At 38.8% G+C, this 16,989-nt stretch overlaps 1 protein-coding gene across 1 annotated transcript; it reads left to right on the top strand.

Moving 5' to 3' along the window:
• The first annotated feature begins 2,010 nt into the window (after positions 1-2,010).
• LOC137736061 (homeobox-leucine zipper protein HAT9-like) lies at positions 2,011-2,364 on the top strand. The gene has a single exon (XM_068475401.1). It carries the CDS (start codon positions 2,011-2,013, stop codon positions 2,362-2,364), a length of 354 nt encoding a protein of 117 aa, XP_068331502.1.
• The last annotated feature ends 14,625 nt before the right edge of the window (positions 2,365-16,989 follow it).

Below are 16,989 nucleotides of genomic sequence, written 5' to 3'. Positions count from 1 at the left end.
TCTAACAACCAAACCGTAACCATCACGCAATCTTTCTCACAGGCTAATGTCAAACCATAGTTTAGCTCTGAAATTGAAATTCAAATGTGCAACAGTTGTTGGATAGGTTGTATTTCAAATGTTCACTTGTAAATAGGGATTTGATTTTATTCCTCAAACTGATGCATTCCTATACTATTATAAATATAATGAACCATCACAGTTAGTGACGAAGCTAGGAATTCACCGCAATTGTATAAAAAATAGTTTTTAAAACTCGATCATACTTTCATTTATAATTATCCACGACATGTTCTTGTGTATTGGGAACATCGTATCACAATATTGTCAATAGAATCAAATACATCTTTTTCAATGTATACAACCAAAATATCATTCAACCATTTATCTCCCATGCATTACAATGTGGATTCTTCACAATATTCATCAACGAAAAAACTCTTTCAACGAAAGTAGTTGCAATAGGTAAAATCAATGCTAAATTGACAAACAAGTACACCAAGGGATGTTGTCTATCCCTCTTTATCTCAATCAAATTTTCTGCAAGACTACTAATTCCTTTCAATCCAGAAAAGTCATTATGCAAACGCTGTCAAAATATAATTCATTGTACTCCTACAAATGACGTATATGGAAATTGATGGCTTCGAGGTTGAAACAATTCCATTTGTAAATAAGCTCTTTAGACTTGATCTCTAATAATTAAATCATATGATGATATATGAAGTTGAAGCCCAGAAGATTTGCTAGTATATTTTTTATGTCACTTCCATTTGAACTTTCATGAATATTTGTTGTCGAGGGTTTAGGAGTATCTTCTATTGGTTTTCTCTTAAAATACCTCTCCATAGCTGTTTAAATGATACAAAGGAAAAAGAGTCAATATAATACAAGTTTGATCAAATCAACAACCACCGACTCAACCAAAACAAAATGCAATTAAAAAGGAACTTACTTCGGCACTTCAGTCTTCAGTTCATTATCATTTTTATATAAAGTCAAATATTCAAGCCATCTAAATCGAATGATCATAAACCACATGAAGCCAATTCCCAATTACTACATATAAATCCAATTGAAATGTTCCAGCAAAGAGTCAAAACTGCATTAACTAATGGAATTGAATGAAACTCTAAAAACTCCAATAAATTTAAGATGAGAAAAATACCGATGTTTAGGAATTTGGGATTCCCTGATACACTTTTTTGTCTTTATCATTCGGAAAGCTCAGTCCCACACTTTGACTTCAATGATGGGAACAACCCCCGTGTCCCGACGCTCTAATGAACAATAGTTCTTCGTCTTACTATATTTATAATAGTGGTCAATCCCTCGAGAGTTACATTCGTAACTTAATGTTATGTTCAGGCAATGTGCCTATCATGAGATTTATAGGCACTATCTAATAATAAGAAGTACAAAAAAAGAAACATGAATAATGTACCCCAAAATGACGATACTTACCACGACCGTTACATGTATTTACAATCAAGGGTGTGCCTGATCAAACTTGAACAACGGAGAAACTTGGAATTGGGATTGAGGAACATCATTCAGCAAATTATTGGATATGAATTCTTTTAATTTGTTTTGTATGAGTGGACATCGGTTTAAGAAGAAAGAGTCAAAGAAAAGACTAGATAATGTTGTTATGGGGAAAGTCAACTTTACGGATGAGAAAAAAATGCTAGCTCAAGAAAAATCATTAACCCATGGAATTCTTGAAGGAAAACATATGGCATTAAAGAAGGTTTTGGTTTCCTAAAAAGGAGTCAAAATTTTAACGTCTTCCTTTACTCTTTCTACTCTACTTTTCATTAGTACATTAAAACGGGTTATTTGGTGTAAGTAATTTCTCAATCAAAATTATTATGACTAATAACTGATTAAGACTCAACCCCCAAAATAAAATCTCCATCAAATCCCAATTATCCCCCACCTTTCCCATTTCACAATTATATTCATCTCTCTCTCTCTCTCTCTCTCTCTCTCTCTCTCTCTCTCTCAAACATGGATGGTGATGAAGCAGCATGCAACACAGAGCTCCAACTAGGGCTTGGTGTGTGTGAATATGCTTCAAGGCAAGAGAACAAGGATAATCCTTCGGTTTGCTTGGACCTATCATTTGCGCTTTGCCCGAAGAAGGAGGTTCCTAGTTCGGACGATCACATCGCAAATGGATCAAGTTTGAAGACGATGGATGAAGATGAAGATAGTTATGAGAGAAGCACTGAGCACACCAATATAAAGGGTGTAATCATGAACAACAAAAACGTTGTGAGAAAGAAGCTGAGGCTCACAAAAGAGCAATCCACCTTGCTTGAAGAGAGCTTCAATCGGCATAGCACCCTTAATCTGGTATGATATAAATCTTTAATCTGATTTAGCCATGTTTTAGATTATTTATTTATTTATTTATTATAGAAGCGATGTTCTAGTTTAAATTCATCTAAATTGCAAAGAGGGGGACTCAAACTCTGAGTGCATAAGGGGGATCGATCAGTTCTATTATAATTTTGAATTTCAAACTCGTTCTCCCTCATGAATATTGGTTCCTCAGTATGACATAACGGTTGATGAAAGGATAAAGATGAGAAATTGTGAAGGCTTGCTTTGTCAAGAATTATTTTACTTATTTAATTACCATTTAGTTTGTTTGATTTATATTATGTAGGCCCAGAAACAGTCACTTGCCGAGCAATTGAATCTGAAGCCAAGACAAGTTGAAGTTTGGTTTCAGAACAGAAGAGCAAGGTGACTCATAAATAGAAATTATTCTCGTACCAAACAGTTTGACACGTTATATATGTTCTCAAAAGGCGACACATAAACTGATGTGCATGCATCCGCAGGACAAAGTTGAAGCAAACAGAAGTAGACTGTGAGTTCTTAAAGAAATGCTGTGCAAGTCTCGGCATCGAGAATCGGAGGTTGAAGCAAGAATTGCAGGAGCTGAAATCATTAAACGGCAACGGGACATCACCATTGTACATTCAAATTCCAAAGGCTACAATGCTTACAATGTGCCCATCTTGTGAGAAAATGGTAACAGCCCATCATAATAACCAAGCAGCTGCAAAGAAAGCAGAAGATCTCAATGTGGTCCGAAAGAGCAGTAATAAATTGCAGGGTGGCTCTGACGGTACAATTTAACTACAGAGATTGGATGGTATAAGCTTCATAGCTATAACCACAGCCAGTATATATATAGGTACAACAAGCAATGAAGTATTGATGATATGATTCATATCAATCAATCAACAACTAGCCACATGACTAAAATGATTTATATGCGTCACAATGAGGGGTCCAAGTGTTCTACTAATTATAGAAAAGCATAGGGCAGCTAGAAAAAAAAAGTTAATGTTGTATTTATCATTTCCTTCACAAGGATTTATTTGATTTGACCCAAATGTTTTTTATCTACCTGCACCTTTGCTTTACTATTTGTACTCTTTTTTGTTTGAAAATGTTTCTTTAAAAGCACTTATTTTAGAAATGCATCGAATTTTATAATAGAAATGCAAATAAAGTATTTGCATTTTTATTCTAAAGCAAAGCACTTCAAGTTACTTTGTAATCTAGAAGTAGTTTGAACTTTTTCTGTAACATTATCATAAACGCTTTTGGTGGTCTAAAAATGATTTTAGTTATTTTAAAAACATTTTGGATATGTAGAATAATTTTTTTTTTTCATTTGGTTCAATTTTGGGCAAAAAAAAAAAAAAAAAACTTGCAAGGTGAATTTTGGGAAAAAAACTTTTACATAATATACATGATTAAAAAATTTCACTAAATGATAAAACTTTTTACCGAATTCTTATAAAAATGTTTACATCTTCTGCAATAACATTGAATAGAAATTTGTAAAAAAAACATACACCATCTACTATCATTTATATTAGTTTATTCACATTAAGTTGGAAGTTATAAAACCATATACAAAGATTATGAAAATGATGTCCCCACATCTAATATATCATGCTTTTTTTTTGGGTCAAATGAAAACTTCATTAAAGACCCAAAGAGGGACAACAACTACAAATAAAGGCTATGATAGCCCAAAGGCAGAACCCAGAATAAAAAAAAGAGTGCAGTCGATACAAACTAAGCAGTAGCGAAATACGGCCTAGACAATCAGACAAACACTACTGAACATCACTCAGGTGAAACAAAAGAGGTAGAGGCTAATAGTGATACCACTATCAAACCTCAATCAAAAGATGGCAGAGGACATGGAAGCCCATCCCAAGATAGCACCATAACTAGGAAGGGAGGGGGCAAAGTTGCCCACAAGAGATTGCTCACTTTCAAATCAGTTAAAGATGTAGCCACATGAGCTGCTTGGTTGGCCGTTCTTGGAACCCAGTGCCACTAAACAAAAGCAAAGGAAGCCACTGCCCGACAAATTTCATCGATAATTCGATATAGACACTATTGGTTGCGAAGGTTTGGTTTCCGCAAGCAATCAATGACCTTGGAAGAATTGCTTTCAATGATGATATGATTGAAGCATTTTTCTTTGGCAAATTTCAAACCCCAAGAACAGCCTCTACTTCGGCGGCATCGGACGAGGATCGATGTGAGTGTAAAGAAGCACCACCTAAAAATGTACCGTTGTGATCGCGTGCAATAATCCCTGCACATGCTTTACTTGTAGCTTGATTCCATGCACCGTCGACATTAATTTTAATTAGAGGCCATTGACGAGCTTGCCAAGAAAGAGTTCTTTGTACTGGAGAATTTGCATGTGGCTGATGACAACGATAGATGTTACTGCAGTTCGATACTAAATTGAGAATGCGATGCAAGATAGTAGCAGGTTTGGGGGATTTATCATTGAACAAAGCAAAGCACCGTTCCTTCCAAATTTCCCAGCAAGTAACAACAAGGTAAGAAAGTAGGAGAGTGCGTTGTGTAGTGTTGGTTGTAACTAGTTTTGCCATTGAGAATAGCTAGCAATCAAATGATGTAATTTGATGAGAGTTTGCTTGTAATTAATTGGTAGGCCAAACCACACACACTGTACCCACGAGCATAGAAGAAGCAAATGCCCAATCGATTCATCTTGATCCTTGCAGAAAGGGCAAATTGAATTCACATGTAGATGCTTGCAAAAAAGATTAAATCTGCTAGGAAGAGCATTGTTTAAAGCACGCCAAATAAAATCGAGAACTTTAGGAATTGCCTTTATCTCCCACAAAATCTTCTAGACCTCTTTATCAATCAAGTGTGAACAAGATATAGTGCTAGTCACACAGATTTTTTTTTTTTTTTTTGGTGATAGTGCCCAATGATATCCACTCTTTACCGTATAGACAACATCATTGTTCCGAGGCTGGAAAAGAGAATCATGATCATCAGTATTGTACAGTGGGATAGATTTGATAAGAGCAATGTCATGTGAAGATAAAATATTAGAGATTGAGTCCAGTCTCCAAGTAGCAGTGTTCACATCAATCAAAGAATTGGCCCAAGAATCAACTGCAGAGGTAGAGGGCTGGTGCATTCCAAGGTAGGAAGCTAATTATCTTGCTAGATTTTGATTGATTTACCATTCCTTCATGCCATTTAGCTCATTCAAGAATAATTCTTCTGCCTTCAAGTAAACTAGACTAAGTCCAAGAAGGGCGAGCTTCTCTTGTAGCTTTTAGGAAATCACACCCTGGAAAGTACTTAGCCTTAAGAACACGAACCCAAAAGGCGTCTGGATTTTCCATCATTCTCTAGCATTGTTTTGCAAGAAGATAGATGCTCAAGTTTTCAAGCTCCCGAAACCCCATTCCCCCCTCATTCTTAGTGCCGCAAAGATACTTCTAGCTTTTCCAATGAATACGATTTCCTTTCTCAGATTCACCCCACCAAAATCTCCCAAGATCCTCATTGAAAGAATTGCAAGTGGCAGTGGGAAACTTAAAGCAAGTCATAGGATACGTAGGAACCGCTAAAGCTACTAACTTCAGAAGGAATTCCCTACCTACCATAGTGAGTGAACTTGCTTTCCAACCTTGAATCTTGTTCAAGATTCGATCTTTGATGTAGACGAGAGCATCATGTTTAGACTTTCCCCGTAGACCCAAATACTTCCCTGGGTCTGTAGAGACAGGGATTTTGAGAATTGTGCAAACTTGATTTACTAATGGGAATGGAGTATTTGGGCTAAAGAAGTTTTATTCATGTCTAACTTAAGACCAAGCTCACAAACTTCACTTTTTTTTCTTCATCTTTAAATAGTGGAAAGCTTCATGGACAATGAGAATATATATTGTATTTGTCTGTTAGGGACAAAAGCATTTTGATGATAAGAGATAATATTGGGGAGGATTGCTTTGAGTCGGTTAGCTAGGATCTTGGAAATGATTTTATACGAATTGTTACAAAGGCTAATGGGTATATACTGTGAAGTGGATTCGGGGTTTGGGACTTTGGGAATGAGGGATATGTGGGTTTGATTGAGTTGTTGTAACATCACTCGACCCTTATGCAACTCCGTGGCTGTATCCATAATAGTGTCATTGATTGTTTCCCAAAACGTGTGGTAAAAGAGACTAGGAAAACCATTTGGCTCGGAGCTTTCAAGGCCCCCAATTGAAAAGCAGCTTCACGGACCTCTTCTATGGAGAACGGAGAGCAAAGAGGAGTTCATAGCATGAGTAATGGTGGGTTGCATATGGGAGGTGACCTTCCCCAGGGTCTAACCCCACTTGTGGAGAATAAGTTCATATAATAATTCTGAACAGCCTTTCTGATAGCTAAATCACTATCTACCCCACACGCTCTCATCATCCAAAATTTTTACAATGCAGTTTCAACCCCTTCTCATAACTGTGGATAAGTGAAAGAATTTGGTGTTGCCATCACCATCTTTTAGCTAATTTATTCTAGATCTCTGTTTCTAGTACAATTCCTCCCTTTTCCACAACTCAGTGAGGTTGGCGTTAATATCAAACTCACGTTGGTTGAGCCAATCTCCGACTTCAAGAAGGATAAGGTATTTGCACCGAAGGTGGACAATCATGGGAAGAAGCTCGCCAAGGAAGCTTTTACTATTAACACTACCCCCATTAAAACCTCATATGCGATCGTCAAGATCTCCCCAAGAACAAAGCGAAGGAGATGAAGAGAGATGAGCTTTCTCGCATCCAAGACAGGTACAAAAACACCTTGAGGGAGCTGGAGCAAAAGACATACCCATTTCCTAACTCAGGTGTAGCTGCCATGTTAGACGACTTACTGGAAAAGAAGGTGATCGAGTTACCGGAATGCAAGTGCCCCAAAGAGATGAATCTCATTAACGATCCCAGGTATTGCAAGGACCATCGTATCGTAAGTCATCCCATTGGCAAGTGCTTCATCCTCAAAGAGCTCATCATGAAGCTGACATATTAAGGGCGAATCAAACTCGACATAGAAGACACAACCGTAAAGCACACTACTGTGATTGTGTTTGGATCTTTTGATCCCGTTTATCTCCAAATGATGCATGACCATTCCTGTCAATGCTCAAGCTACATGGCACCTTCTGCACAACCATCGCTGGGGGCAAATGACCTAAATGCACTTACCAACGATGAAGAAGGATGGACATTGGTGACCTACAAAAAGACAAGGAAGCCAAAACCACAAGTTATACCAGCCAAAGGTGGAACAAGGAGGAAATCATCACCGCCACCATAACAGGAAGCCCAAAGGAAAAGTAAGAACTGCTAAGCCAACATACAGTGGGGAACCTATGGAGCAACAGCCACACATTCCTGGATTTTGGCACGAGTATTTCCTGAAGGACTTCTTCCAACAGTGCACTACCATTGCCAGTCACATGGTTGAAGTAGAGATGGAAGAGCCCTTAAAAGACAAAGTTGTCGCCACTGAGGAAGAAAAGACCTTCACGCCCAAAGAAGGTCTGCCAACACATTTTAGCATTAAGGAAGCACTATAATTGCCAAAGAAGATGCGAAGAGCACTAACAGCAGTCTTGCCAAGTCCTGACGACCATGAGCTGCAAGAAAGCAAGGATGAAGGCTTGAAACTTCGACGACATGAGTATGCCACGTGTTGTGTTGCCTAGCACATAATCCACTTCACCGACGAAGACTTGCTGCTAGGATCCAAGTCTTACAACTGTCATCTCTTCGTCTTTGGGTACATAAAGGAGCACAAAGTCAACCGCATGCTTGTGGATGCTGGATCGGCCATAAACATCATGACAAAGTCAATAATGACCACAATCGGCATCAAGGTGGATGAACTATCCCTAAGCCGTCTACTAATCCAAGGTTTTAATCAAGGAGAACAAAAAACGATGGGCATGATCTGAGTGGAGATGACCATTGGTGAACTCAAATTAAGCACAATATTCCACGTGATTGATGCAAGAACTTCCTAAAGCTTGCTTTTAGGAAGGCCTTGGATCCACAAAAATGGAGTAGTGTCATCGACCCTCCACCAATGCCTAAAATTGTACCGAGGAGGAGTGAAGGTGATCCAAGGCGATACCAAGCCATTCACCGAAGCTTAATCATACTTCCCAGACGCCAAGTTCTACATGGAGGAAAACATGGTGCCTAAAGCTCTTCCAAAAGAGGTTAAATCCACGCGCAATGCAGAAAATCTTCAATGACCTGCTACACAAAAACGTAGAATGTTACATAGATGATGTGGTGGTCAAGACATAGAAAAGATTAGATCACTTGAAGGATTTGCGAATAGTGTTTGAAAGGCTGCGAAAATACAACCTTAAGATAAACTCGTTAAAGTGTACATTTGGCGTCACCTCTGGAAAGTTCCTCGACTTCATTATTAAGCACCGTGGCATTGAAGTGGACCAATTAAAGATCAAGGCCATTCAAAGCATGCCTGAGCCAAGAAACCTACACAAGCTAAAAAGTCTACAAAGACGCCTAACCTTTATCAGACTCTTCATCTCTATCCTTACAGGGCATTGTCAACCGTTCGGCCAACTCATGAATAAGGATCTTCCGTTTGTATAGGACGAAGCATGCCAGAATGCTTTTCATATTGTACATCGTCGCTCAGGAAAGTTTAGTTGGAGCACTCTTGGCACAAGAAATTGAATCCCAAAAAGAATGAGTGCTTTACTACCTCAGTCGAACTCTCATCGGCGTTGAGTTGAACTACTCCCTAATAGAAAAGATGTGCCTTGCCTTGGTGTTCGTCATCCAGAAGCTCAGGCATTACATGCATGTTTACACCATCCACCTGGTTGCTAAAGTTGACCCTGTCAAATACGTCATGTCCAAACCAGTCTTGATAGGGTGACTAGCTAAATGGGCGTTGCTTCTTAATCAGTATGAGATCATCTACGTCCCAGCTAAAGCTGTAAAAGGACAAGCGTTAACAGACTTCTTTGTCGATCACCCAAGCCCAGCTAATTGGAAAATCTCAGACGACTTGCTTGACGGGGAGGTGTTCTACATCGACATTTTCCTTGACATAGACAATGTTCTTCGATGGATTTGCACTAGCAGACGGAGCGGAGAATGAGTAGTATTCATGTCGCCATAAAGGCAAATACTACCTTATTCCTTCCAACTAAGCGAACTATGCTCCAACAACGTCGTTGAGTACTAAGCACTGATCATCGGTCTCCAAATGGCGATCAACGTGGAAATCACAGCCATTGAGGTCTATGGCGACTCCAAGCTCATAATCAATCAACTCTTAACTGAATATGAGGTGAAGAAAGATGATCTCACCCCATACTTTCGGCTGGCAACTTAACTGCTACAAAAGTTCGAGACCATGACACTAGAACATGTGCTAGGAAAAGAAAATCAAATGACAGATGCTCTTGCTAACCTAGCCTCGAGTATGACACTAGAAGAAGACGAAGCTGCAGACGTGCCAGTTTGCTAGAGATGGGTAATCCCCTTTGTCACTAAAATGCTACTAGATGATGCAAACGTCATCTCAGTACTTCCGGTCAACACTGAAGAGTAGAGACGGCTGCTGATCGATTACTTGGAGCATGGAAAGTTTCCAAATGATCCTAGACACTGTTCTGAAATACGACGATGAGCACCTCACTTCCTCTATTACAAAGGAACACTCTACCGACGCTTTTATGAAGAAGTGCTCCTGAGATGCCTAGGTGAGGAAGAAGCCAATCAAGCCATGGAAGAAGCACACTTAGGTGTGTTCAGGGCGCATCAGTCTGGACTGAAGCTCATTTCCAAGTCAAAAGAATGGGTTACGACTGGCCAAGCATGGTGAAGGACTGCCTGGAACATGCCAAAATGTGCTAAGCCTACCAATTCCACTCCAATTTCATACATCAACCTCCTGAACCATTACACATGCTTCATGGTTGTTCGATGCATGAGGATTGGATGTCGTATGACCAATTACGCTAAAGTCATATGTAGGAAAAGCTTACATCCTAGCTGCAACAGATTACTTCTCCAAGTGGGCTGAAGCCATACCCCTAAGGAAAGTCAAGAAGAAAACTGTCATCCATTTCATTAAGGAGTATATCATCCACCGATATGGTGTGCCTCGCTACATTATCACTAACAAAGGAAAACAGTTCTCTAACCGACTCATGGACGAGCTCTGGGAGAAATACAAGTTCAAGAAGCATAAGTCTTCCATGTATCATGCTTTGGCCAATGGTTTTATAGAAGCATTCAACAAAACATTGTGCAACCTCCTGAAGAAGGTGATTGGTTGACTAAAGAGAGTCTGGCACTAAAGAATAAGCGAAGCACTTTGGGCATATAGGATGACACATAGGACTCCTACCCAAGCTACGCCTTATTCTATTGTATATAGCGTGGAAGCTGTTCTACCGCTCAAAAGTCAAATCCCCTTACTAATGTGGCTATACAAGAAGGCTTGACTGATGAAAAAAATGCAAAGTTGCGCCTTCAAGAGCTGGAAACTATGAAACTCTAAAGCTTTCAAGCATCCAACCTCCCAAATTCCTAAGAATCCCGAAGGATCAAGAAAGCTCTCTTCGTTCTTCGTCAAATCCTTGAAGAAATCCACTCAATTGTTCATCAAGATGAAGCCCAAAGGCCCTTGAAGATCTGTTCATCATCGTTCATCAAGATCAAGCCTAAATGCCCTTGAAGATAACCCAACAACCCTTGAAGAAATCCACACAACTGTTCATCAAGATCAAGCCCCAAAGGCCCTTGAAGATCCATTCATCCTCGTTCATCCTAAGATCAAGCCCCGACATCCCTTTTGATCAACAACATCAACAGATCCGCACCACTATTCATCCTTAAATCAAGCCCCGACGACCCTTTGGATCAACATCCCATCCACAAATCTACACCTTACGAAGATAGAATCAGAGGATCAAATTGTAAAAGAGATTATAACCCCAAAATTAATACAAAATATTATTTGGTACACATGTTATTGTCTCATTCATCGCAAGAATATTCGTGTTTACAGAGACCCCTAGGCTAAAATGGACCCCCTTCACTCGTTTCATGTTCTTGCTACTGTTGCGTGATTTATACGCACACAAATTAAACCCTCTTTTCGTCAAATTGTAGTATATGTATAAGTAGGGATCGTTCTAGACCGGGGATTAGGAGGGATTGTTAATCACTTGGATTTGACTCAAAAACTTAAAAACACAGTTTAAAACACTAAACTAGACTCAAAGAATACAAAACTAAACTTTAAAACACTAAGACAAATCAAAAACTCAAAATGCTTTAAAACATAAACTAAACAGATTTCTAACTAAATTGAACAATAAAGTAAAGGGGATTGAGTTTTGGACTAAATTAAACTAAAATGCACAGATTATAAATTAAAGCAGAATGTAAATATGAATGTGATGGAATTTAATGGATGAATGCTAGCTAAGGGGTTCTTCTCCACACATGTTACACTTGCATACAAGATTGATTCTCAGTTGGGCTTTCGATAAATTATGAAACTCAACACTCCGGGTTAATTAGGTCCGCTTAAATTAACCGTCAAGTTTTCCTTAAGTTAATGAATTGGATGGGTTAGCGCAACGCAATTCACTACATTCTCCAAAAGTCCTTTACGTGAACAGCACAATAAAGATACAATCAAAGATCATTAAGCATTATGAAAACTATAAGTGTTGACGAGGCATTCGTTACTATGATGAGCATGAAACTCTTGCCAAGAATTCATTTAACGCGATTGTTTATAAGCAACCTCCACTACTTGTGAATATAAGTTCATAACGATTAGGTGAAACTCACTTATATTCTAGCGTCATATTCATGCATGAAAATTAAGCGCGCATTCTTAATAAACATTCATAAATAAGTTATCAATCAAACGGTTAAACAAGTTGAATCCACAACTTATGAAATTCCAATGAAAGTTAATCAATTCATATTGCAAACATAAACATAGTTTCGAATCACCCCCTAGCTAAAGGGGGATTAGTTCCTCATAACTTTGAAATCAAAGAAACACCTAAACATTCCAACAACTCAAACTTGAATTGTATGAACGTTTAGGCACTCTTCTCTTCCATTCCTCATACGTACAAAACAAAGAGAATTGAATTTAAACTTTGAAATCAAAGAAACACCTAAACATTCCAACAACTCAAACTTGAATTGTATGAACGTTTAGGCCCTCTTATCTTCCTCGTTGTTGTAGCACAAGGTCTAAGGTGAGGTTTGGGGGATTATGGAAATGGATGAGGAATGGTGTTTGGATTATAAGGGAGAGATGGGAAGCCACGGCAAAGGAAGTTTGGTGGTGTGTTGTGTTGTGAATGAGATGATCCATGAATGAATGAATGCAAGGGTATTTATAGGAGTAATGGAGGGAACATAACAGCTAGGAGGTGGGTGGAAATGTGGCTGCATGTTTGGTGAATGATTATGAGTGAATGCATGTGACTTGTGGCTGCAAAGAGAAGGAGAAAAACTGGAATTGCATGTGGAGTGTGCTGAAATGAGAATAGGCCACGGCATGGAGTGTGGGATTAATTGAATTGTGGTGCAATGATGAAGAATGCATGTGGAATGGATGCAATGATGAAGAATGAAAGTTGGAAAGCTGCAGCAATGTGTGTGGATGCTGGAAATGATGGAAAGGCACGGCAAAGAGTTGTTTTGGGGTTTAAATGGTGCTGTTTTGTATGCCAAGGAATGTGTGATGAATGATGAAGTTTTGCATGTGCTTAATGATTAAAGGGTGAGAGGATGCAGCTGCAATAATGTAGAATGAAAGCTGGAAGTTTGAATGGGGAATGCACATGCAAACAGCTAGGAAAAGTTGTGGATTAGATTAGAAATGTCAAGGTTATGCACGGCAAAGGGTGAATGGGAAGAGAAATGGGAGTGCATGTGGTTTTATGGTTGAATGATTAAAGGGACATGTGGGGTGTAAATGCATGTGGCTTGTTTGTGGTGAGTTGGAATTAGGGGGAAATGCATGTGAATTGATGGAAAGGGATTGGGAATGCACGGCACAAAGGATGGAAAAAGGGTTGAGTGGTGTGTGTAATTGCATGTGTTGCATTGGAATGTGGTTGAATTAAAGAGTGGGAGTGCATGTGCAAGGTTGTTGTTGTGATAAGTGATAAGTGATAGGTGTATGGTTATGATAAGGAGATGAGTGTATGGTTATGATAAGGATATGAATGAATGATATGTTAAGTGATAAATGAATGATATGTTAAGTGATAAATGAATGGAAGTGATAATTGAATGATATGTTAAGTGAATGATTATAATAAGTGAATGATATGATAAGTGAATGCTTTAAGTGTTTAAAATAGGGAACAAAGCCCTTCCTTGCATGGCAAGGAAGGGAGACACAAGGAAACACACGACAATGTCCTAAGGTTGCAAGGAATGTTGTTTTTGTGTTCTAAAATGCGTAGGAGTCTTCAATGATGCTTAAACATGAGGTCTTTTAGGATTTAACTTTCCTACTTCAAGTCTTTAATTTCGTCCATCCTCTTGGCTCCAAGCATATGATATCCATTCCAATCTCTAATTTGCTCCAAAAGGCTCCAAAAGGCATCATTTTGCATACCTTGCCCTTAGAACCTGAAAACACACAAAAGAAGCATAAAGGACTAAAATAACTAGAGAAACATAACGTAAATGCACAAGAACAAGCCATTTAAGTCGCATGAATATACTCCTATCAGCTACCACCATCGACTTGTATGGGTCTCTTTCCCTTCACATTTTGATTTATGTTTGTGGACCCCACGTCCACATCTAAAGTGAGTGGGGTATTTTCTAGGCCAAATCGGATAAATGATCCCTGTGGTCATAAGGTATTTGGAAGATAGCTCTTGTGCTAAAAAAACTCGGATTTAAACCCTTGTGGTATACTCCGTTAGCAAATTTAGTCCAAAAGTGATTTTTCTGTTAACTATCTATTAATACATGGGTAAAATTGTACCTTGATGTGTAAACCCTATTATTTACCCTATTAAAAAAAAAAAAACCAACCAAACAAAACAAACCCAGAACCTTACCAAGGAAATTTCAGTATAAACTAACCAACCAGTAATGTAGATCAGGTGCTTTGCATTAGTAATTGCATCAAAGATGTCTTCCTAGCATCTGTGGGGCTCGTAACGTTTGCATCCAGCAATAGGAATTTTAGGAATAAATTTATCTGGAATACGAGCATCTTGGTAAAGGGAAACCTTACACCCTTGTCTTTGTGAGAAAAATGTAAACGGAACTCCAGAAAACTTAGGACTCCTTATACCCTTGTCTCTATGGACAGTGATCATACGAAGGTGGGTCAGGGGTGAAGATGTGGAGTGGGTTTGGGGAGAGAGAAGGGATGGGAGGTGAAGAGGGAGGAGATGGAGAAGTGGGTTACCCCGGGGGGGGGGGGGGGGGAAGGTTTTGGGTTTGTGGGTTTGTTTTGTTTGGTTGGTTTATTTTTTTAATTTTTTTAATTTTTTAAAATAGGGTAAATAATAGGGTTTACATGTCAAAGTACAATTTTACCCATGTATTAATAGATAGTTAACGGAAAAATCACTTTTGAACTAAATTTGCTAACGGAGTACATCACAGGGGTTTAAATCCAAGTTTTTTTAGCACATGTGCTATTTTCTGAATACCTTATGACCACAGGGATCATTCATCCGATTTGGTCTATTTTCTACTTGTTTGATATTGGTGGGACAAGTGTCTATGGGTGGGATGATGGATAGCTTATAGTCACGGATTAGTGCAAGTTGGCTTTGGGATGCTAAAGTTTTGTCAAAGCAGATGGGGTGTTCAGAAGGACTAGCTTGGGTTAAGCAATTTTGGGTGGTTGGGTTTAAGGTAACATGTTGGTGAGGGTTGGAAAGAGTATCAAAAGCCCTATCAAGGAAAGTGGTTGGAGTCAATTGAAAAGGACCGTTCCAAAGAAGCTCTAAAGAAGATTGCTCAATGGTTAACATACCAGGTTCAAGATTTTTTTACGTTGCTTTGTGTAGTGTGTTGCTATTACTAGTCAAACTCAATGCCTCGGGAGGCACATTGTTTTGTTCAAAGCGTTGAAAACTGACCTGCTTAATATCCAAAGGTCTTGACGATTCCACCTCTCGGTCCTCTCCTTCTGAGTCAACTCGTTCCTGTGGGTGCACACCGTACATACTCCCCTCTTCCCTCTCCGACCATCTTGTCCCGTGAGGTTCATCTGCACAAACAGTTGAACTCGTGGCTTTCATCATTGGCTTTGCTGGAAACAGAGGTGTCGTACCTTTGATATAGTCGGTGGCAAGGCTAGTCCCATATGATAATCCTTCTCGAACCATCACCGGGAAAAGTGGGCGAATACATTGGTTGTCTGGGCGATTGACATGCCCCAGTCTACCGCATCTAAAGCATAATCGTTTTAAACCTTCATACCTGAGCCTTATCAAGGACTTAGAACCATCCTTGTGTGGGAGTCGGAACCCAATCGGTAGTGGCATATTGGTATTAATATTGACCCTCATCCGAAGATAGCCTCTTGTACCGGTGGCAATAGGGTCTTCCACCATGATTACATTGCCAATCCGCTCCGCAGTGGCATATTAGCTTCGTGAAAAAATGTCGTAACTGTTGACCAATGAATTCTTCCTGCACTGAAAGGTACTAGCTAGCATGCATGGTGGTATTGGCGTTGGCTCTTTTGAATAAAAAAAAAATTATAATTTTCAGGGAAACACAGGAGAGATATATCTTTCAGTTTCGAGCAATTATTCTTTTTTGTTATATATGGTAATCATTTAATTTTCGATTTAAATTATTATGATTTGTATGACCAAGTTTTTTTTTTTTTTTTTTTTTGTGAAACGATAGATTTTGTTATAATAGATATTACATTAGGTTCTGACAGGGTTCAAACACCCCGTCATGCAATGACTCAACATCTGTCCACCATTGTGATAAAGGGTCACTTGCATGACCAAGTTAGCAATACTACAATTTCACTTTACTCTTCAAGCCCTTTGTAATACATAAATTGATTGAAAATGATATCTTCTTAAGGAAGTATTCTAGCATTGATTAATGGTGAGAAACATTTTAAGGTGCCCACTTTAGAAACGCTGAAGAAGGTAATACTCTTTCCATATAAGAAAAAAAGTGCATTACTTTGACCATTGTTACATAAGATGAACACAAGCTTTTGTTAGCACCGATCACCCCTTGCCTTGTTGGCTGGTTTTCAAGAAAGAATTTTACTTTGAACAATGCTTAACTCACTGCAAATTCTCTTTTATCTGTAAATCACAGTCTGTCAAACGTTTTTCAAATAGTGACTTGGTTGCAAATAAAGAATGACTTCTTTGTAAGTAAAGAATGACTTGTATCTCGGACAAGAGTTGGCCTACAACGAAAATACGTACACCACCAATGGATTGGTGCGTGGGATCCCTGTACCCCCGAACACTCTCCTCTTCTACTCCGATTTAACTGATTCTTGGTCAAGTAAAAGAAGGCAGATATGTAATAAGTATATAGTAATTACTGTCGTGGTAAAATTAGAAAGCCCTATGAAATT

The sequence above is a fragment of the Pyrus communis genome, chromosome 6 (assembly GCF_963583255.1).
Source record: "Pyrus communis chromosome 6, drPyrComm1.1, whole genome shotgun sequence".
Classification (NCBI taxonomy): domain Eukaryota; kingdom Viridiplantae; phylum Streptophyta; class Magnoliopsida; order Rosales; family Rosaceae; genus Pyrus; species Pyrus communis.
The sequence above is the reverse complement of the archived record's forward strand: the minus strand, read 5'-3'. Positions and strand labels throughout refer to the sequence as shown.